Source organism: Crocodylus porosus, unplaced genomic scaffold (assembly GCF_001723895.1).
Source record: "Crocodylus porosus isolate Cpor-Errol unplaced genomic scaffold, CroPor_comp1, whole genome shotgun sequence".
NCBI classification, from domain to species: Eukaryota; Metazoa; Chordata; order Crocodylia; family Crocodylidae; genus Crocodylus; species Crocodylus porosus.
The window spans coordinates 206,169,136-206,191,954 of record NW_017728886.1 but is presented as its reverse complement, the minus strand read 5'-3'; the positions used below and the strand labels follow the sequence as shown (position 1 = coordinate 206,191,954).

The following is a 22,819-nucleotide window of genomic DNA, read 5'->3' as shown; positions in this document are numbered from 1 at the left end:
GGTGTTTCTAGTAAAGCTTCTGTACTCATAGGCAGGAAGCAAGTGCAAAAGGCATTTTTTTTGCTGGACTTCACAGTTTGTTCAGTTGTTTTCACCTGGGCCAAGTTTTCAAGTTTAAATGATGTATCTTTAGCCCCGCTGAGCTCTTGAACCTGGCTATACCAGGTATAGTTATATTACTTTTTGGCTTTTTTTGATGTAATATCATATATCTTCTACCTCTCCACTAAGGTATTCTCATGTAGCCCCCATACTGATTCCATGAATTTTAATTTCCCAACCTTCCCCTTCAGGGTTTCAATAACTAACTTCCTTTTTAGAAGGAAAAAAACCTACTTGTCTTGAAATTAAGTGCTATAGAAATACCCCAGGTAGGATCCTCTGTGATTATGCTGACTTTAATTACTGTATATCATGGTCACTTGTAATGGCTTGGTTACTTGCATTAAATCAAGTCATAAATTCTGATGCAATTTATTGATTATTGAATTTTTAAAATTATATTCTTGTGTGACTTTTTCTAAGAATGCTGGTTCGTTGAAATTATCTACCGGTACTGTTTTACTCAACTGTGTCACCTTCCTATTTCTCATAAACTTCTGGGTTAGATCCTTAGCTTTTACTAAGTTGTAAAAGAAGTTGTATAACAGTTCCACCTGGGAAGATGATTCCTTTTTTGCTATCTTTTTTCCTCCCCTTTTGATGCATGTTGGGGCTGAAGCCAAAGCACAATGAACTTTGTCAGTCAGGGTACTGACAGATGTGAACCCCACCCCCCGCTGATGCTTTACTGGATGAGGAAGCACTCTAAGTTCAACCTGGCTTACCAGTGTCTGTATACATCGGGTGTTTCAGTGGGACTTTTTGGCCCTTTTATTTAATAGCTGATTCAATCAGCTATTAGATAAAAGCACCAAAAAGCCCCTCTGAAGCATGCAATAATTATACAGATGTTGACTGAGCAGGATCAAAATAGCATGTTGCCTCTTCTGGGTATGTGCTGTGCTTGATACAGGGGTGTGCTGAGCTTCAAGTGCCAGGTTTTTTTTTCCCTGATGTCTGTAAGCAGCATCAGTGTCTAGAAAACTTTTATTGATTTTTGTAAATTACAGCAGTCTTTAGGGTGCTCTAACTTCCATGGAAAAACTTGATTCGGGCCTAAAGTCACAATGTGGTGGAACACTGGCTGGAACCCATGTTTGCTTTTCACCACAGTCATTTCCATTGACTTCTTCACCTTTTGTCTAATATGAAACCCCACATGTACCTAGATTTCTATCCATAAGATCCATGCTGAGTCTACCTCATAAAAATTCTACCTTCCCAATAAATGTTTTTGAAACCCTGTGGATTCCTTTGTACAAAAGAGAGAAAGAGAAATACTGCTACCAAAGCCATTTTCTCAGTATATATTATAGCAGAAACTTAAGTTTCTAGCAATTTATTCACATCAAGCAAATACACAAAAGCCCTTATATTATTTCCAGCTCCTCTGTTGTTTTCATGCTTGATGCACTGATATATAGTCGAATCATAGAAAGAAGAAACGGAAGGGAACTGTAAGATCTTCAAGTCTGGTCCCCTGCCATGGGCAGGAGGTAATTGCGCTCAAATGAACTCAACAAGGTGCTTGTTCAGCCTCCTCTTGAACACTGCCAGGGATAATGACTGTACCACCTCTGTTGGAAGTATGTTCCAGATTCTAGTTACCTGTATGGAAAAGAAGTTTTTCCTTATGTCTAGCTGAAACTTTTCCTCAACTAGCTTGTGCCTATTGGTCCTCATCCTCCAAAGGGGTGCTTTTCTGAAAAGTTGGTCTCCTGGATCCTGGTGTTCCACCTTGACATATTTGTAGGTGGCTATCAAGTCACCCCTCAGTCTTCTTTTACTCCAACTGAACAAACTCAGCTCCTGAAGTCTCTCCTCATAAGGCCTATCCCCCAGGCCCTTGACCCAGAGAGGGGTATCCCTTCTTTGCACCCTTCCAAGCTTGTCCACATCCTTCTTGAAGTGCGGTGATCAGAACTGGATATAGTACTCCAGCTGTGGCCTTACCAATGGATCTATTGGGAACACATCTGCTGATGCACGCCAGTTCTATTTGCCCTGCTGGTGACTTCATCACACTGATGGCTCGTATTCATCCTCTGGTCCATCGTCACCCCCAGGTCCCTTTTAGATGCAGTGCCAGCCAGCGGACCACTACCTGTCGTATAGATATGGTAAGGGTTTTTCCTTCCCAGATGAAGGACCCAGCACTTGTCCCTGTTGAACCTCATCTGATTGCTTTCAGACCATAGGACTAGCCTGTCAAGGTCATCCTGGATCTTTGTCCTGTCCTTGAACATGTTTGATGGTCCCATAGCTTGGTATCATCTGAAAACTTAATCATTGCGCTTTTCACTCCCTCATTCAGGTCATTGATAAAGATGTTAAAGAGCATGGTCCCAGGCACTGATCCCTGGGGGATACCACTGGAGATGGCTCTCCAGGATGAGGCCACTCCATCAATTACCACTTGCTGGGATCGGTCACTGAGCCAGTTGCCAGCCCACATCACTGTAGCTTGGTCTAGGCCAGTACTCTCCAACTTAATTGAGAGAATTTTATGGGAAACAGTAGCAAAGCACCTTCTGTCCCATGTCCATCTGGTTAGTTACCTGGTTATAAAAGGACACCAGGTTTGTTAGGCATGACCTCCCCCTGACAAAGCCATGCTGGTTGTTTCTCAGTACCCCACCAGTTGTGAGTTTGTGGTTGATGGCTTCCTTAACAATTTTTTCAAAGATTTTTCCCAAGACCAAAGTCAAACTGACCAGTCTGTAGTTAGGAGGGTCAGCCCTCTTTCCTTTCTCAAAGATGGGTGCCACATTAACTCTCTTCCAGTTGTTCGGGACCACTCCTGAGTTCCACAACTATTTGAACAGCCTCACCAGAGGTACTTTTATGAGCTTGGCCAGTTTCTTCAGCATTCTTGGCTGCAGGTTGTTTGGCCCAGCCAACTTGAAAATGTCCATACGAACTAAGAGTATCTTCACCTCTTTGGGACTGATTTTATGTGGACTGCTTTCATCGCCATATTCTCTGCGCCTCTGGACAGGTGATGAGTTCTTGTCTGGTTTCAGGAATACTGATGTGAAGAAAGTATTAAGGAGCTCCACCTTTTCATGGGAATCAACTGTGGGCTTCCCCTCCATATTCAGTAGGAGTGCCACAGTGGATTTTAATTGTTTTCTTCCACCCTATGCACCTATTGTTAGATTTGGACTCCATGCGGTGCCCAACGACAATCCAATTGCTCATGGATCCTGTTACTCATTAGCCAGAGCAAGCAGGGAGCAAACACCAACACACATTGCTCACGACAGCTTTATTCAGAATGGAGACAGCTTTGGACAAAGGTCCCAAAAAACAGCAAACCAGGGACCTGCACTGAACAATAGCTCTTTCCCGCATTTATACACTTTGATTCAAGTTCTTTAACATTCACTTCCCCGTTGTCCTTCCTCCTGTTCCACCCATATCTTCCTCCATCTTGAGCTCTGCCTCTGTTTACTTCATTAACATAGAATTGCCTATGTATTTCCCTCATTTACATGCCTCTTTGCTAAGAGTGCTTGCATAAGGCCATGAACCTGGGTACTTTCGGTCAACTACTGGTTCTTTCTAGTTTTCTGCTGACTTCAGCAGCTTCTCCAAGGTCTGGCTTCTACCGTATCTCCAAAAGAAATGCTGGTGGGCTGCATCTTGTTCTTCTTTTGCTTGGTGATTTATTTATCCTGCATACTATTCCCTTTGTTAAAGAACCTACTTGCCTAAGCATCTCCAAAGTTATTTTGTTAATATATCATTTTGCCTTGTGGTCAGCAATTTTGCTGAGACACAGATTAAAGCCTTGTTCCAGCTGCAGATCCAATTCTCCCCGAAAATCCATATTATTGTCACTGTAACACCTAAAGAAATATTTTTTGTTGTCTTTAATGCTGGTTGCTAGCTTGATTTCCATGTGTGCCTTGGCTTTACTTGTCTCATGTCTGGAGAGTGTGGCTACATAAACGCACTCTTCTCTGGATGCTGAACTGTTTTTCTATTGCATGTATGCTTCTTTTTTCTTTTTGAGAAGTTCCCTAATGTGTCTGTTGAGCCAGGTAGGTCTCTTGGCACCTTTCCCTCTTTTTGACTGCATGGGGATGGCCTCTTTTTGAGCAGTGAGAATAGCCTCCTTAAGGAAGCACTATCCTTCATGAGTTCCCAGGTTGTCCAATCATTGGTTGCAAAGGGCCTTACCAACTAGATTTCTGAGTGTACCAAAGTCTGCCTATCTAAAGTCTAGGACTTCTGTTCTGCTGGTAGAATTCCTAGTCTTTTGGTGGATGGTAAATCTAATAAAATCGTGTCTTTCTTTGTAATGATATGCCTATCTATATTTATGCCTTTATTCTGGAACTCTCATAATTAGTTGCTCTGTCTTCTTCTTTGTTCAGCATTACTTAGTGTTGGCCCTCTGGTGCCCTCAACTGTGAAGTGTAAAAGAAGGCAAGAAAGAGTAAAACAAGATCCAGAAGCCCTATGTGTTTGTGATAGTCCCATACCTTTTGGGGACCCAGAAGATGCTCTTTTGTAGCTGTGGTATATAGTAGAAAGGCTTTGCAAACCGAAGGGGGCAAATTCTAGGATTTGGGTGTTCCTCTCTGAACTGCATTGTTAGTCTGGCAGATATCTGGCTGGAAGTTAATGCTGATCCTAGTAGCTGTAGTCAGAGGCAGATCCAGAGGGGGTACATTAGTACAGTTGCACCTCCCCCCCTTTCAAACCATGCTGCGGAAGCAGGGGACTTCTTTTTAAGTCCTTGAATTAGGTACAGATTTCCCCTCCCTTCCCCTCTGTGCTCATTAGCACATTCCTTCTCTGACTATACCCCCTCTCCCCTGCCTGCTGTCATTTCCCAGCTACTGCCACTATCCCTGCTGTCTCCAGCTGACCTGAGGGCAGGAGGAGCTCTAAAGCCACTCCTGCCCAGCTCCAGCTGGATTGCACAGGGAGCTGTGGTCAGCTAGCTACAGCAACAGTAGCTGAAGTGGACTCCTCTCTGCCTGGTCCCTCCAGTGTTCCTTATCAGTCCAGGAGCAGGCTCAGGGAGGAGGAACTTAGATTGAGCCTGGATCCGCCAACAGCTTAGCTGGAGTGGGGCAGAAGTAACTATGGAGCTCTCCTTCCTCCCCTCCTGTACTACAAGTCAGCTGCAGATAGTAGCAACAGTGGGCAGGGGAGGGGCGAATGGGAAGGAAAGGAACATGCTGCTGACTGTGGAGGGGAAGGTTGATGGTACCAAGAGCTGGGGCAGGGAAGCAGGATTCTTAACTGATTTGGGGACATAAAGACCCCAGCTGCTGCCTTTCCTGGTGTGGGGGCTGCCGAAGGCAGGGGGCCAACCCTGACGCATCAGTTACTGGTCCTGCACCCCACTTTGAAAAATCCTGGATCCATCCATGGTTGTAATGGTACTCTTCCAATTTAGGCTGGATATTAAAAGGAAGTTGCTCATCATCAGAGCAGTGAGATTCTGGAAGAAAGCAAGTCTAACTATTTTTAAGTTGGAGCTTGATTAGTTTATGACAGGAATATTATGGTATGGCTGAATCTGATAGCTGAAGAACCTCTTCCAGTCCTAGGTTTGTTCCTGTGTAACTTCCTCTGTATTCTTGTATTGCACTTTGTCCCTTTTCTGATAGCTAGGAACCTCCATAGCTAGGTTCCTCTGCAGAGGAACCATAGTGGTAAAAGTACAGGGAAGATCATATGCTTAAATACTTAAAAAAAAAAAAAAAAAAAAGGAATATTTTCCAGGATCTTTTCCTTCCCATTTCCAGGCTATAAAGATTTCCAAGCTAATAGCTCTGGCTAGATTTTGGAATATTTCATTCATCCAAAGGGAACCTTGGATTTCTTTTGAGAAACCTGTGCTAATGGGAGGAGATGCCAGTCTTTGTCTAAAACCTTTAGAAACATTATTTGTTGATAACAATTCTCGGCTAAAAAAACTCTTTGGGAGATTACAGGAGCTGGCTGCACAACAAACAGGAAACTTCTATATAACCTAGCACTAACTGAGAAACAAACATGCTCCCAGGGATTAATTTACATTTAACTTGCATGCATAGAAGAAGGGAGTCTTTATAATAATTAGCTCCTTAAGGAGAGTAAGCACCCATGGTAATGGAAATAATGGAAATAATATCCTGATTGGAAAAGTGCATGCACATGCTAGTAACTATAGTGAAGATTGCTTCATGTTGCTCCAGTTTAAATGTTGGATCTGAAAAGCAATTCTTTAAGACTGACACCAGATTATTATACATGTCTTCTCCCCAAAGGCACAGTCTGCACCTGCAGCTGTGTAATGCCAAAATGTCACTGGTGTGCTGCACTTCTGTCATGGGCTAGAAAACAGGAACTGGAGGCGATAGATGGGAATGGTGAGAGAGAGAGAGAGTGAAGAAGGAATCTACAGCCTACCGTGGATACAGCATTCACCCTCTGCTGCATTTGAGGGTGACCATGAGGGTGTCACCAGTAGGTTCTTGACCAGAGCTAGTTCTTTGGGCCATATACCCATGAAAAAAGGATACAATGAACATCTACCAGTTAGTTTATTCCAGGTGTGGTGCTGCCATGTACAAAATTAATTCTCAGGGCCCAGTCTTTCCGTCACTCAGGTCAGCGGGAGTTTTCCCATTGATATCAAGCCTCATTTGACAGTGACACCAGGAGGGAATAGAATCTAGCCTTCAACTGTTTTTCAACCACAGATACTGATAAAAGCATTTTTCCACTAGTGAAGTAGTTGTAGGAATTTCTGTTTGTCCAAGAGAGTAAGAACATTAAATACAATACTTTTTGTTGCAGAAAGGCCTGGTAAATAATTCTATATTTTATATATTTGTGACAAAGTTATAGCATCAAGAACACTCCTTAATCCTGGAACAATTTGTCTGTTCTTGTGCTGTTGGTTAATCTCATGACGAGATGGACTGTGATTTATTTCATAGGGAATTGTCTTCTAATGGATTGGTTTTCAACTTTTTTTCATTTGTGGAACTCTAACAAAATTAGAGTGGAGGTGTGGACTCCTTTGGAAATTTTGAATGAAGGCATAAACCACTTTGAATTGTAAGTGTTAGTATTCACATACTTTTGATTGGTCATAGTCATCTTTCATAGACCCTGTAGACAGTCTGTGGACCCCCAGGGGTCCATAAACCACAGGTTGAAAACCACTGTACTAATGCATGATCCTGTCACATGTATGCTGTATCACTGGAATGACAGATAGATGTGGGTATTAAGGCTATGTGTAACTTCAGTCCCTGATTCGATTTGGTGGAAATCCAAATCAAATCAGGAGACCCCAGCGCATTTGGTGGTGGACCCACTTCTGGTTTTGCCACTGAGCATGTGGGGCACCCCCCACCTCCCCCCTGCACTCCTGTGGGATGCTTCATTTGCCCCAGCATCACATGAGCCATGCCTGGTACCTCAAGGTATGTAGAAAAAACATTTAAAGCTGTGTCTAGGGCCGAATCGCTGATTCTCCAAATCAGCATTGAATCTTCAGATTAGGATTTGGCTAAATCGAATTGGGGACAGTGATCTGAATCAATGAATCGAATCACTGTGCCCAATTCAGACCAAATCCAAATCTAAATTGTATATAGCCCATTTCACACACCCCTAATGGGTGTAGTAGGTTGGGCTAGTAGTGACTTCCTTGTCATTTCAGGACCTAAGCCAGACATAGCTTAGAAGACTGAGAATGTCACATTGCAATCCAGAATTCTCAGTGGTGGCTATCTGGGGCCAGTGCTGTGCCTAGTATACTTATTGATTGGGTTTTTTGATTTGTGAGCTAGGGGCAGAATAAGAAGGACTGACAACAAAGTGAATGGATAGTTTTGTTTTCTGTGAACTCATGACCTCCTCATGAGGCCAAAGCATAGGCATTGCCTTAGTTAGAAGGAAGCTTTTGCAACATGGGCAACTGGTGCCACCTGAGTTTTGGGGGGGGCATGTGCCTCCCAGTGGCCAGTCAGCGACTGGGGGGCCCCCCTTGGCCGACTGCCAATTGAGGGGAGGGGTCCCCTGTGGCCCACTGCACTGACCAGGAGGGGGGGTCCTCATGGTCAATTGCACTGAATGGGAAGAGTGAGCAGCGCTCCTGAAAGCAGCCATGGTGCTCCCAGAAGTGCCAGGGGTGCTTCACCTGGTGCCCCCACTCCCCAGCTGGTACTAACTTGCATCAGGGCTCCCGCCTGCCCCCTCTGCCTCTTGTCTAAGTGGGGAGCATTGCCTGTCAGGGGGTGCACCAGTGCTCTCAGGGAGTTCACGTGCACGCCGGTGCACTCCCTATGCATCACTGTTGTTTTGCAAGATTCTGTAGGAGAAGCCATCTCCCAGAACTAAAAGTATTGGGCATACAGAGAATGCCTCTGATTTTTTTGTCAGGCTCTACCATCACAGGGTTTCTTTTATCATTCAGACAAATGTTTGGGGTCTGGCAGCCTGGAAACATGGTTTTCTAAACCTGTTTTACTCATTCACACATTTTGAAGTCACAAAAATATTACTAATATGGGGAAGAACCTCAGATCCTTACTCAGTTTGTATTCAGCCCTGACTGTGGTAAACTTCTAATTTGTAGTAATGGGTGAGACCAGTTTGCCCAAGGAAAGACATCAGGATTGGAATCAGTAAACATTTGACTTGAGTAAGAACTGAGTTAGATCATCAGGATTTAATCCAAGGAATCTTTCTGTTGGGTCCATTCTCTGGAATGATTTGTTAGTGATGCTTATGACAAAACTTCTCTCTGACTGATAGCGGAATAAGTTGATGTCATCAGCACCATGTCATCAGCACCACAGTACTAACTTGCAATTCATACAGCCATAACAGGAATATTCAGATCCTATGAGTTATTTTTTCCTCCCAGAAAAATATTCTTTAGCAGGAGAATCTTTCCCAGGTTTTATAAATACTTTGTGAAAAGGTTGCCCTTCTGTGTTTGACTGGTATTATAGGGCTATCATGATAATCAGTAACATTGGAGCTGGCTCCTTTTGGTTCCATAGAAACCTAACTACAGAGAATCAAAACATTAGCCAAGCAACTTGTACAGAACCTTTCTTGCTGTACTGACATGTTCAGTTTGTTTGCACTCTGACCTAAAACCACATAATGGTAAACTGCCAGTACACTGCAGGCTATTATTTTAAGAGACATATGGCTGTACTCATATCAGAGACTGGTACCACTTATGAATCTGTACTTTGTATGTAAGCACCTCAAATGAAGGTTAGCAAATATTGGGCATTAATCTGATAAGAAGTAAAAAAAAAAGGTATAGTGCTCTTACACGGCTGAATATGAATTGCTTCTCATGTGATGTGAAGGTGCAGCTATCTAATTTACCATTTACTTCATAGTTTGAAAATTTGTAAAGGGGCTGAGACCTGTTCTGCCAAAGCACACATCTAATTTCAATGAATATTAACCGGAGTTGTATTGTTCTATGAAGTATGGAATGTAGCCTTCATGTTATGATCTTTGTTGCTACATGTCTTTTTTTTCTTTCAATTATTCTTTTTCTAGTATATCTGATGTCTTTGCATGACCTTTGTATGCCTAATGGTATTACTGTAATGGGACCCTGTCCCATTACTGAGAAAGGTGAGAGAGCCCAAGGCCTGTGGGTCAGCCCTGCCCTGTGAACGGACTTGATGGGGGAAGGGATCTAATTGGATGGCTGCCTACTTGGGGTAGAAGTAGAGGGTCAGTTGACTCAGGGAGAGGCTCAAGAGCCCAGGGCTGAGCCCAGAAGAGGCAGTGTGGCTGTGGAAGCTGAAGGGAAAGGAGCTCTGCAGGAAGCTGCCTGCTGCTGCTGGACTCTGAACCTGCTATGCCAGAGAGTTGCAAGTAGAGGGCTAAGGGCTGGCAGGAGAGTGGAGTCATAGTAAATGGCATTTGCTTTAAGGGGCTAGCAGGCTTAGAAAATTGAGTTATTCAGCCAGAGTGCTAAGAGGGCTTATTCTTTGGTTTGAATTTTAACCGTTGGTCTGGGATTGGGACTAGCAGGGGTGGTACAGAGGTCCTAGCTGTGTCTAAGAGCACAAGTGTCTGGAGTCCTGCCAGGTTTTTGGGGCTTGAGACATAAATAGGCTTGAGCCTTATAGGGTGGCAGCCTAGGGAAGGACTGTAGCCAAGTGCAACTCAAGCCAGACCAGGCCAGAGGGTCCAGAGGAGACAGAGCTGAAGCAGGCTTAGTGCTGAGAGCAGAGCAGAGACAGGGCCAGGGGGCCCAGGACCAAAGTAACCCAGATAAGGGCTGGAGCCCAGAAGACAGGTCTAGAACAGCAGGCCTTATCTAAGGTACCAGAGTAGACGGTCAGAAAATGGGAAGGCTGAAGCCTCAACAAAGGAGTCTGAGGTGGACTGGTGTCTATGTATTTAGCCCCATCAGTATAAAGTCTGAGCAACATCCAAAAATTTAACACTAGAAATAAGAGTAAAAGCATTTCTCTGTTTCACTTGCTTCCCAGTCTGTTTAAAAATTCTCTTAACATCATAAGAAAGTAGGGCTGAAAGGGACCTCCCAAGGTCATCTAGTTCAGCCCCCTGCTCCAAGCAGGATCATCTCCAACCAAAACATCCCAGCCAAGTGTCTGCGTAACCTGACCTTTAAAATTTCCAAGGATGGAGATTCTACAACATCTCTAGGTAGCCTGTTCCAATGCTTGGCCATTGCTCCTAGTCTTGTCCCCTACAGCCACAGAGAGAAGCCCATCTCCGTCCTTTTTAGAATTTACCCCTCAAGCATTTTAAGACTGGTATCTAATCCCACCTCAGTTTTTTCTTCTTCAGCCTAATAACCCTAGTTCTTTCAGGCAATCCTCAAATCATCCTTTCCAGGCCTCTAATAATTTCTGTTGCTTCACATTGGACTCCTTCAAATCTGTCTACATTCTTCTTTGAAGTATAGGGCTTACTGGACATAGTACTCCCGGTGAGACATCACCAGTGCTGAGTAGAGTGGAAGAACCACTTCTCTTGATTTGTAAGTGATGCTCATGTTGATTAGGATTGCTTTTTTAAAAGGAATGCCCACACCTTCACATTAAAATAAATATATTTAAACATTCATTTAAATATATTTATTTTAATGTGCAGGTGCGGACTTCTCAGTGCTAATGTGAATGCATTGAGGCCTATTCTCATTCATTTATCATTAAGCAACCCATTTAAAGGCCAATTGTAAATTGCTAAGGAGAGGAACTTTGTAAATGACATTCCACAGACAAGTAGGGACAAGTTCTCCTAGAGCTCTCCCAGTGCAGAGTGGGAGTACTTTCACTAGAATACCCTGATTTCTTAAGAACTAGAGCCCTGCCCCTGAATTTTTCCTGCCACCCCAGCTACTGTTTGGTTAGTTTGTGCATGAGAAGTCACTAGCCAGATCTATATATTAAGATTTGTACTGCAGTAGATGCTTAATCATAGACCGAGATCTGACTGCATGAGGTACAGTATTAAAAAAGACAGGAAGGTTCTCTCTTTCATAAAGAACTTTCAGCCTAAATCATGACATCCATGACCAGACTTCTGGAGTTATAGAAATGTTTGGGTTGTAAAGTCTTATATGTGTTCCTGGCAGTACATTATAGAGGGATTGCTGCAAGATGAAAGCCTCACCTGAAGTATCGTTTCCAGTTGTAGACAGCTCTCTTCAAGAAAAACATAGACAAACTGAGAAAAATAAATTGAAGGAAAGACAACAAGAATAATTAGAGATCTAGAACACATGAGGAAAGGTTGGAAAATCTGTGATTATTTTTTGTAGTGAATGGAAAACTGAGGAGGGATTTGATAATGGTCTTTAATTACACAAATGGCTGGTACAAAGATGATGGCAATCAGTTGTTCTTTCTGTTTACAGGGGACTAGATGTAATGGGCTTAAATGGCAACAAGGAAAATTAGGTTAGCTATTAGGAAAAAATTGTATTTGTAGAAGTGGTTAAGCACTGGAACAGATTAGTTAGAGAGGTTGTGGTATCTCTATCACTGGAATTTTTAAAGTCTGGGTTAAACAAACATTTTCTGGGATGATTTAGATAGGGATAAGCCTGCTTTGAACAGGCAGTTTTACTAGTTAATGTCAGCTGTAGTTTTCTATGATTTTATGATTACTGCTTTTATGATTACGTTATAGCCAGTTGATACATCCCAGGAGTTTGCAGAACCTACTTTCTGGTATCAATAGTTATGTACTGTGTTCCCATTCAGAGCAGCAGGAAAATACAGTTTCTGGTATGTCTCCCCGTATGGATTTCTGGAGTACACCCTTGTTCCACTGGGATCACGTGCAAGTGTTTGCATATCTAACAGCACTAATATAATGAGGCACCCTTAAAAGAATCTCCTGGCACCGCAGGGTACCAAAACATCCTGGTTGAGAATCACCTGTCTAAGTGGACAAGACAGCTAAAGCATGGAAGGCATAGAGGAATTAAGTGACTTGCCCAAAGTTACACAACAATTCAGCTCAGAGCCAGGGATAGAACCCAGGTATACTCAGTCCTAATTCAGGACCCTATGTATTGGGACCCAACCTTTCTCTTGATGAGCAGATCATATTGTTTAGATGTCAGTAAAGGTCCCCACATTTTTTTCTCATTGGGCATGTCTACACGTGCATTTAAATATGCCCAAATTGAGTGCATGTTAAGCTGGTTTAGGCAGGCATCTGCTCATGCAGGTGTTAAAGCATATTAACGCTGTGTGTAGACTGACTTGGGACTAAAGTTAGTCATAAGTCAGTTGACACACACACAGTATTAATGCACTTTAATGCCTCTACATGTTCATTAATGCACTTGAACTGTTTTCACCTAAATTTAATACCTGCATTTGCAGGTATCCAATTTAGGCACAAATAGCCTAAATTGACCTTTCTTAATGCTCATTAAAAGTATGCACATGTAGATGCATGCCCTTAATGTGCATTAACTTAGGCTAATATGCATTAAAGCCTCATGTGTAGACACGCCCATTGAGGAACATATCAAGTAACTTATTTTTATTTTAAAACATCAGAAGTCAACTTCCAGCCACTTTGCTGTCAAAATGCAGAAAAATATTAGCTTACAAATATTACCTCTGTGAATGTAACATGCTGTTGAATGTCAGGGTGGCTTTCACTAAAATCTGTCTGTTGACTTAGTCTCGCTAAACTTGGCTATCACTCTCAATACCATTGTTACAATCACAGAAGGGAAAGTTTACTTTGACATTTCAAACTAAATTAATATGCAGTATTGTTTTCTTCACTACAAAGGCCATTGCCATCACAACTGCAGTACTGGAACTTTATTCTTTTTGTGTGTCTGCATAGGCTTGTTTATAGTAAGTAGATTTCTCTTTGTTAATGTTAGGATGTCATGGTTGTGATCATGGGACTGCATGAGCTCCCCCTAGTGGCCCATGAAATATCTGCAAATTCCTGTCAGTAATCAGAGACCCTGTTTTTTTGGACAAGTTGGCTTCAGTTTAGAAGACAACACTATAATGCTGGGTTGTGTTAGTTTTACCTTGTTGTAGCTGAATTGTCATTATTAGATTTATTTTGAGAAACCATTTAAAAGTAACGAGTGAGGATAGAGACTAATGCCATCTTCTGAATGATGCAAAAGTATGAAAGAGCAAAGTTACAAAAGGTTCCATTTAAAAATGAGAAAGTTCAGCAAGTTGCCAAATAGACTATTTTACCCTTTCTCACTGAACTCCCAGATCAAGGTATGTGTATACAGAAATGAGGAGGAAGCAATTGAAATCTGTCATGTGTAAGGTGGCCACTTAGAGCCTTGTAACATGTTGCACTTTTTGCTGCTCAAATGTTGATCAGTGTTAGTGCTAGCTTGGAGTTTGGAGCAGTCTCACCTTAAGGCTAAAATCCATCTCTGACTGACTGTTCCCCACCTGCATAGCTTTGACTTGCCACTAGAGGACTGGTGAGCCAGAACAGGCTTCTATCCCTGCTCTAGGTGGAGACTAAGGGTGGGGTAAACTTGGAGGGAGGTAGGAACATGAAGCTAGGAGGTAGAGACTTATTGGGTTGGTAGTATCTAATAAAATGGGAGGGGTGGGAGAAGGGTGATGAAATGATGGAAGTCAGCCACTGAATGGGAAAAAAAAGAAGGAATAAAGAGGAAGTAAATTAAAGAAGATCTCATGTTTTAATAAATTAGGATTGGGATAGAATGTGGGGGGTGCTGGTCATGCTCCTTGGGGTGATTGGGAGGTGGGAGTGGTGAGGTAAGGCACTTTTGGGGGAGTTACTGCCCCTGCCCTGGGAAGGAAGCCCCAGGTCATGAGGACCCAATCTGGTCCCTGACCTTGCTCCTTCCCATGCCTTCTAGACCCTGCTCCTAGATCCATCCATGCCCCATGACCTGGCTAGTTGGCATGTTTCCACAGGGTAGCACCTCTGGGTATGGGAAGGTCAAAGCCCTGGGGGTAGAAGGGGGAGATGGTTCAGTGCCAGAACCACACCCTGGGCAGTAGAGTTCAGGGGGTGGAAAGTTTGTTAATATGGAACAAAAGGGTGGGGGAGGGGACACTGCATCCTGGGAAGCTGGAGGGCTGCAACTTGGGCAGCTCATCCGTGAGAAGTGGCCACACATTGATGGAACATGATCTGGGTAATATGGATTGGAGATAAACCTGCCCTGGATTAGTGTAACTTTGCCCAAAGTGTGCTTAAACTGCTTAAAATTAGTTTAAGGTGTTAACATGTGGTTAGTGCAGGGGTTGGGAGCTCCAGGAGCTGCCTAAAATTAAGATCCTTATATGCCTAGAACTTTTGTAGGTACAGAGAGAGGTTTTTGTATAAGCACTCTGACACAAATGGAATATTTATAGTATGGATTCATTTTTTACTGTCCTTTCAATATTTTTGTTTAAACATAATTTTTTAACATGTTTAGTGTACTGGGTTAATTCAGTATATAGGAGGTGCACTTAGAGAACTTTTTTGGAACATTTGTTGGAATAAACATAATCAGCTCTTTATCTTTGATTTCTGTCACATTGGAAAATGGGTTACTGTTTTGAGGGACTAATCCTGTGATGTGCTGAGCACTCTGAATGATCTCACTTTGAGCGGAGACCAGGCCCACTTCACAGAGGTGCTAGGTAGAAACGGATTGTACAATAGTCAGACATACCATCTGTTTTAGAAATATTTTTTTTCTGAAACTGGAAAATGTGTTAGATAAGAGGGTAACATTTTAACCTCTCAGACCCATAACAGTGCAAAAGACTGATCACTCAATTTTACAACAGAGAATTAAATTTAGAGGTTTTTTGTAGGTGTTTTATCTATGTGGAATGTGCAGAGGCAGTTCCTAGATAAACTTGAAAGTAGCCCAGCTTAAGAGGGGCAGTCTCTGCAATGTTATCAGCCACAGCCACAGAGATAACATTTTATCGTTAGGTGTTGGAAACAGTCATCTGTCTGAAATGCATATTACCGTTCATGTATATGAAGCTGTCAATCTTTTCTATTTTTCTTTTTCTTTTCATTAACAGCATGCTTTGAGGACAGTTCTTTCTAAATCTTCCTTGGCAGCTATAACCAATTACCAGAATAAAAACCTCACTTTTACCAGCCTGTGTCTACTGCCTCCCATTTACATGGCCATTTATTATCTCAGCCCCTGATTCAAGGAAATTGACTGGTTAAAAGCAAATAGATATTCTGCTGTTACTCTAGGTTAAATGACAAGTTAAAACTCATTACACTCATCATTCTAAAAGAGAGGCACTTTTTCTCTCTTTTACTTTCCTCCCAATGGTGCCTCCATTTATTGTTCCCTGTTTCATTTTTTGCCAATCCATTGTATCCAGTGAACAAAGGGACATTTTGTTTTTTGGTGATAAGGGCCCAGCTATGCAGATTTGTGAGACAGTATGTAAGTAGGGACCTACCTACTCAATTTGCAATTTTGCAGACTTTGTGGAAACTGTGAAACCAGGCATTGTCTGTGAAATTGGTCAAATGTCCACGAAATCCACACACACACACACACACACAAAAAACTTACTAAAAATAAAATGCTGACTCCCCAGTGGGATCCAGAGGTCCGCATGGCTTCTACGGCTCCTGCCTATGGGGGGCAGAATGGGGTGAAGCCACTGGTGTGACGGGGAACAGCCAAGACAGCAGCCATCCCCTGCCCCTCATTGCTGATTGGCTGAGAAGACTGCCTATTGCACATGGCCACAGACAGCCCTCTCAGCTAATCAGTGGAGAGGGATGGGGCCACCAGTCCCATCGGCCAGTTAGAAGCATGCTGTGATGAAAATGATGGCCAGCTCTGTGATGGGCCTGCAAAACCGGCCACTTGCCTCCGCAATTTTTGTAGGTCTATGTATATGAGACCTGTGCAATCAGAAAGGCACGGTAAGAATCTCGTGATGGTCTGTGACTACAACCATGTTCTTTTGTGACTTAGGGCTTTGGAAGACAGCTAGCTGGCTATGAGTGAGAATGCTGATGGGTTGAGTTAGTTGTTTTTTTTCTGTGCCCTGGAATGATAGATTTTGATACAATTTGTGGCATGCTCTCAATACAACTATTCATGTCTTTTTAACAGATATTTAACAGTTGACTACAAAACATTTTTTTTTCTTGTGCAATAGGAGGGGAGATTATCTATACTCTGTATCCATAGGGTAGAGAAGTAATGGGCTTAAACTGTAACACAGAAAAATTAGATTGGATATTAGGAAGAACTTTCTAACCATGAGAGTGGTTAAGTGACAGGTTACCTAGAAAGGTTATGGAATCTCTATCACTGGAAGTTTTGAAGTGAAAATTGAGCAGACATTTGCTTGAGTTTAAATAAGGGTATTCCTGCCTGAAACATTGGGTCAGACTAGACCACCTCTGGTGGTCGATTCAGTCCTCTTTTTCTATGACTCTATATAGTACCTTCTTCCTCACCATGCTCATAATGACTGTAATGAGGGTCCATCTTTTATTCCATCTATAACAGTTACTCAAAATGACCCTTCTATTTCTTCATTATACTTTATATTTGATATATGGGTGACATTCTGTCTCTATCATTTTGTTCCAGCTCCATCTAATGCATTGGAATGCTACACTATACAACAGTATTGAAGAGGCAGTTGGGAAAAAGCACGGAATAGCTATTATTGCTTTGTTTGTGCAGGTAAGTAATCACATATCATTATTTAACTTGGGTAAATGAATCCCCTTCTGCTTTCTACTACTTCATAAAATAAAAGGTGCTAGTATTTATTATAACTACTGTTTTCTTGTAATGTTTTTAGTGCATATGATAACTAAATGGTACCTGATTAAACAACAAACTGAAAACAGTGCAGCTGAACAAATAGAAGGCATATCATAAAACTGCCTTGTGCTGTGGTCCTGTCATGTTAGACAAGCTAAATATCAGGGGTATTGCTGTTTAATTATCAGTCCTGAGATGGCATATTTTTAAGGACTTCAAAAAGTAAGTGGTTTGGGCAGTTGAGAAGGAGGCAATTTGTCTTCTCACTCAGGAGTGAAAACTACCAGGTTAGGTAGTACTGTGCTTTTGCAGGCACAAAAAAATGAAGTACTGGTCACTTCACTGCTTATTAAGAGTGTTATCATCTGGAATAAGAAACTGGCTGTTAACTTCAGTCCTGCATCAATTTTCATTCGAGTAACATGGCCCATCTACTTTACATTTTCTCTGGTTTCAGCTGGAAAAATATATTTTTCAATTTTTGCCCTAAACTGTAGTGTGCTGCTGGATAAAGTCATGCACATTTGCAGCTACCCATTAATTGTGGCAATACTACACAGCCCTGGACAGCCCTTGTTGGAACAGAAGAGTTGTGTTCCATCTGGGTGTCATGCCTCCTGTAGCTTTAATGAGCACAGGTAATGTACCATCTTTGAAGTGTACTCTGTTCAACTCTTGGTCAGGTTTCTTGCTCAGGGTATAAGCTGTACAGGGAAGGGAAGAGGCAAAGAGGAAAGGCATATGTGTGGCTATGGTTCTGACTGTTGCCTGGCTCCTTAACACGGGGTAGAGCTATCAGTGGGACTAGACCTGCAAATCATGGGGCACTTTTATAATTTGGCTCCTGCACTAAAAACTGTAAAATGGAAAAAGGCTCTCTGTATTTGGAGACATCAAACAAGGTGTTGGTGGATGCTGGTCACTAGGCAGGCCCTCAGAAGTGTCCTGGTGGAGGAGTTCCTGTGGTCTATTGATGAGGATGAGCAGGAGTTTGAACTGTATGTTCATACTGTGTGAAGCCCTAACCCTAAGTGACACTGAAGGAACTTAGAAGACTGTGAACCTTATGAAAAACTCATTCTGTTTGACCCCAAAGCATCGATTTCACAGAGCCTCAATCACAAGCAGTGAACTGTTCCATTTAAGTATGTTTGAAGAAGAGAGTTATAATTTAAAATTTAGATCAAATGGATTTCCTTTCACTGTTATATTGTTAATTTGTCTTCTTTTATAACAAGGTTGTGTGTGCCTTTGAGCTTTACTTTGATTTGAATTTAAAGGTGCAGCAGTTACAGCTCCAATGTTGAGAAACTGTACTGTACAGCTAAGAAATAACTAAAAACTCTTAGTTCTCTTGGTTTCGTATCCTAGAGGGCCACAGTTAAATTGCATATGTAAGAACTCTCTTCTTCCAGCAGAGCTAACCTTGGAGTTAGCTAGAAAGTTACCTAAAATTCTTAAATAACTTTTTGAAACTTAAATTATATCTTTTCCATTTCTAGCCTCTCACCTTAGTCATGGCTCTTAAACATTCCAAGGTGATTTCTCATTAGCCAAGAAAGACTCCATATAATTAAAAATTGATGAAGGAAGCATTGTATTTAATGCTGCTAATTAATAGCACAGTGAGAAAACAAATTCAATCACAATATTTTTCACATCTATTAAAGAGGGACCTCATACAAATCCCGTGAAAGCAAATGAAAATCTTTCCATTGACTTCAGTGGAGGTTGGTTCAAGCTATTGATTATTAAGTTAAAACAGCATAGTTAAATTATTTTCAGTTTGTTTAGATATTATTGTTTATAATAATTGATTAAAGACTTTAAGCTGAAGTCTGTTTCTCAGTATGTGTCCTACTAAACAACGTGCTCCCCAAACATCTATATTAAAAAAAAAAAAAATTCTTCTGGAACAGAGAAGTCTCTGGTGCTTTAAGAAAATCTCCCCTGCATTCCTGAATATACAGAAAATTGCATTTTGAAAAACAAATTAGGAAAAAAGGTTAATCTAGGTTGTCAGCATCCTCCCAAAGATAAAATCTGTGTCTGTGGCTGCTCTTACAAGAGTATGTAAAGAGTAACTGCACTGAAATGTTCAGGGTGAGTGACATTAAAAACAAACCTGTGAAGTTTTATGAGATCCTGACTGTTAGAATGACATTTTCCAAAACACCAACTTAAAAGTATAAGTCTCAAAAGTACAAGTTCCATTAAGACTCAAGGGGACTTTTGCTCTTAAACTACTTGGGTGCCTTGAAAAATACCGTCACTGCTCTGTTCGATTCTATTTAGGTTTTCTATACTTCCTGTCACAGTAATATGACTAGCATCTGTTATTTGTGGTTCATTTTCTCTACTTCTTCCTCTGGAATGATTGTGTGTGCATTTTAGTGATACATTTTGGCTGGTTCTTTTAAAACATTTTATAAAGTATATGTGCATACTGCTTACATAGTACTTCTTTAACTAGCTCTACAACATTGAATTTAAACAGTGACATCCAAGTGTGGTTTTGCCTATGCACATAAGCATGCCACTCCCATTGAAATCAATGTGTAAGCATGCGTGTGTGTGTGTGTGTGTGTGTTTGTCAGTATAGAGGTATCTCAAGGAAGCGTTTACCCTTGATTCTTTAAATATTTATTTTTAAACTTGCTTTCCTTATCAGCATTTTGTCTGCTTTACAAGGACATTCAATAAAGACATGGGTGAAATCCTGCCCAGAAATGAATGAAAATGTTTTACCATGAACTAAAATGAGGTCAGGATTTCATGTATGTAATTTAAAAAGAGGGTGTTTAACTATGATTCTGCACTCCTCACCTGAGCAAAAGTCCCACTGGCTTCAAGGAAAGGTAAAACTCACTGTTGGAGTGTTGGGCCTTATTTTGCAAATTCAAAGGTTTCTGTCATAGTTGTACACTCAGTTCTTTTATGTGTACATTTCTAATACCAGCTAGTAAGGACAAATCATATACAGCCTTGGCATTTTTGTCACAACACTGCGTCATTTTGATCTTATGTGCATTACGTGCTACAATACTGATTGTTTATTGACTTTGACTTTTTAAAATGTTTTATCAGTTTCTGTCACAGCTTTAAAGTTATTTAAACCTAGTTTCATTTTGGCCAATGATTTTTTTTGGTAATTGATTTAATAGCTATTGTTTGAAGTTGCTGTGTAATAGTATTTAGTTAATACAAGGTCACGTAACTTTACTACAAAGGAGTACTGATCTGGTTGTACTTGTTGCCCTGTTTCTTGCTCTACAATTTTTCAGAAACAACATAGCACCACCATTCACTTTTGGGTTTGTTTGTTTGTTTGTAATGTCTTAGATAGGAAAGGAACACGCAGGCCTAAAGGCTGTCACCGAAGTTCTTCAGGACATCCAGTACAAGGTAAAGCATTGTCTGAGGGAAATATAAATACTTACTTTGCTGACAGAGACACACTAAATGGAAAAAGGGTAAATATGATAAAGTGAGGCAGAAAGAACAGGGTCAGAAATATTTGTGTTACGATACCATATGGGAACTATTAGAAAGTCAATATTTGACAAGAGATACCACAGGGTTATTATGGTTATTTCCTCTTCTGACTGCAGGGAAAGTTGGCTCTCTTACGATGCTAATTGCTGGCAAGTACTGACTTCTTTATGATATAAATATGTTCTCAATATGAACACAACCACTAAGAAAAGATAAAGGATCTAACATATGTACTCAAATATAAGATCCTGAATATCAGATGACACCCCAATAATTAGATTCTATATATGGAAAATTTATAAATTTGTTAAAATTTTCCAGATATAGAATCTAGTGATTGGAGGTTTGTCTTGAGTTTGTCCCTCTCTCACTACTACAGGAGGAAAAATAAACCTATGGGTGGGGGTAAGAGCAGGTGGCCCCTTTGCCCTCTTCCTGCCCCCCCCCCAGCCTCTTTTCCCCATCCCTTACCATTAGACCCTGCTTTTTCTGAGCACATGGAAGTGAGGGACAAATTTTAAAACATTAACTGTAAAATAAACATACCTATACTTATTTGCATATAGACAAATTATTATAGATACCCATAGTTGTTTTACCCTTTTTTCTAATTGCTGCAAGTTTTAGCACAAGTACGACATAGACACACTTGTAAGTAGCACAGTTATATCTATTTATATACAGGGGTCAATTAAACTTGAGGTGGCAGCTGGCTTATTTTGTGGGCAGATTGTGGGGCTATTTATCTATGAATAAAAAGTGCTTCATAGGCATTGAAAAAGTGCCAGTTAATTGAAATGGTCATGAAAAAGTTGGAAATTAGGATCTAATATCATTCTTTTTTCAATTAAACTGAATTCTAAACCTTATTTTAGTTGAACAATATATCATGTGCTTCAGGTGTCATATTTGTTTTTAGAAACTATCATCTTTTCCCTGTGTCTGAAAAAAAAGAGGGAGTATAGAGAACTCTTTGTGCCCTGATTATTGGAAGTAGAAATGAAAGTAGGAAGGTCATGAATGCCCACTTTAATGCTAGCATATTTTATTAGTGACCTTCATAGGTCACTATGATGCACATTTTCTGCATATATACATTTACTTTGCATTAAGTATACTAAACTTGTTCTATAAGGTGCTATGCATGAAAGCCACATGCTGTCAAGAACAGGTATCAGACAAAAGGCAAGATCCAGGGTTACAGTAATTAAATCAGGGTGTCCGGACCATGTATCAGAAGAGAAACAAGATCAGGAGTTGTAATTTCTGGCTCAAGGATAGGCAATGTTGAGTTGACTACTGTTGCTTCTTTCTAACTCCCTTAAATGAGTGAGCAGTTTCTCATTTCCTGTGTGGCATGGACCAATGGGGATCAATGACAGCACAGCCAAACAGGCTGTAGTTGTATAGGCATAGATCCTCCTACCTGGTGAGCCATCAGCCTGCACATGAAGGTATCATCAAAAATCCCGTCTGAATTCTACTTTATTGTAATAAAGATAAACTATTAAGTTGATGATTATTTTAAACTAATTTAAAGTATTGGAATGTTACAGATGTTCCCAGCAAATTTTACAGTTCATGGAATTCATCACAAGGCTTCTTAATTTACAGGCTCAGTTAAAACTGATTGAAGTCAATGGAGATTTTTTTCACTGTATTCTGGATTGTGTTAAACCAGTGGTTCCCAGAATTTTTGGATCAGCAGACCATTGTCAACCATCAACATGTCATGCAGCTCAACATGCACCCTTATCTTCAAATTTTTAATTGAAGCAAGGGGAGCAGCACAAACAAGGGGAGCAGCACAATCTACAGGACACTCACTCTGGCCTTACAAGCCACTAGTGGTCTGTTGACTACAACATGGGAACTGCTGCGTTAGGCTTTTTGATACCAGAAATGCAAATCCATGCTCAAGCCTTGGGAAGTGCATGTAGGAATGAACTG

The 22,819-nt window shown here is 41.1% G+C and overlaps 1 protein-coding gene across 2 annotated transcripts in view; it reads left to right on the top strand.

Moving 5' to 3' along the window:
- Nucleotides 1–22,819, top strand: part of CA8 (carbonic anhydrase 8) — a 77,487-nt gene that overhangs the window by 21,791 nt on the left and 32,877 nt on the right. For both annotated transcript variants that reach the window (XM_019548470.1, XM_019548479.1), the window contains exons 4-5: nt 17,195–17,290; nt 20,717–20,779. In XM_019548470.1, the coding sequence (XP_019404015.1) occupies nt 17,195–17,290; nt 20,717–20,779 (159 nt within the window). The remainder of the gene's footprint in view (nt 1–17,194; nt 17,291–20,716; nt 20,780–22,819) is intronic.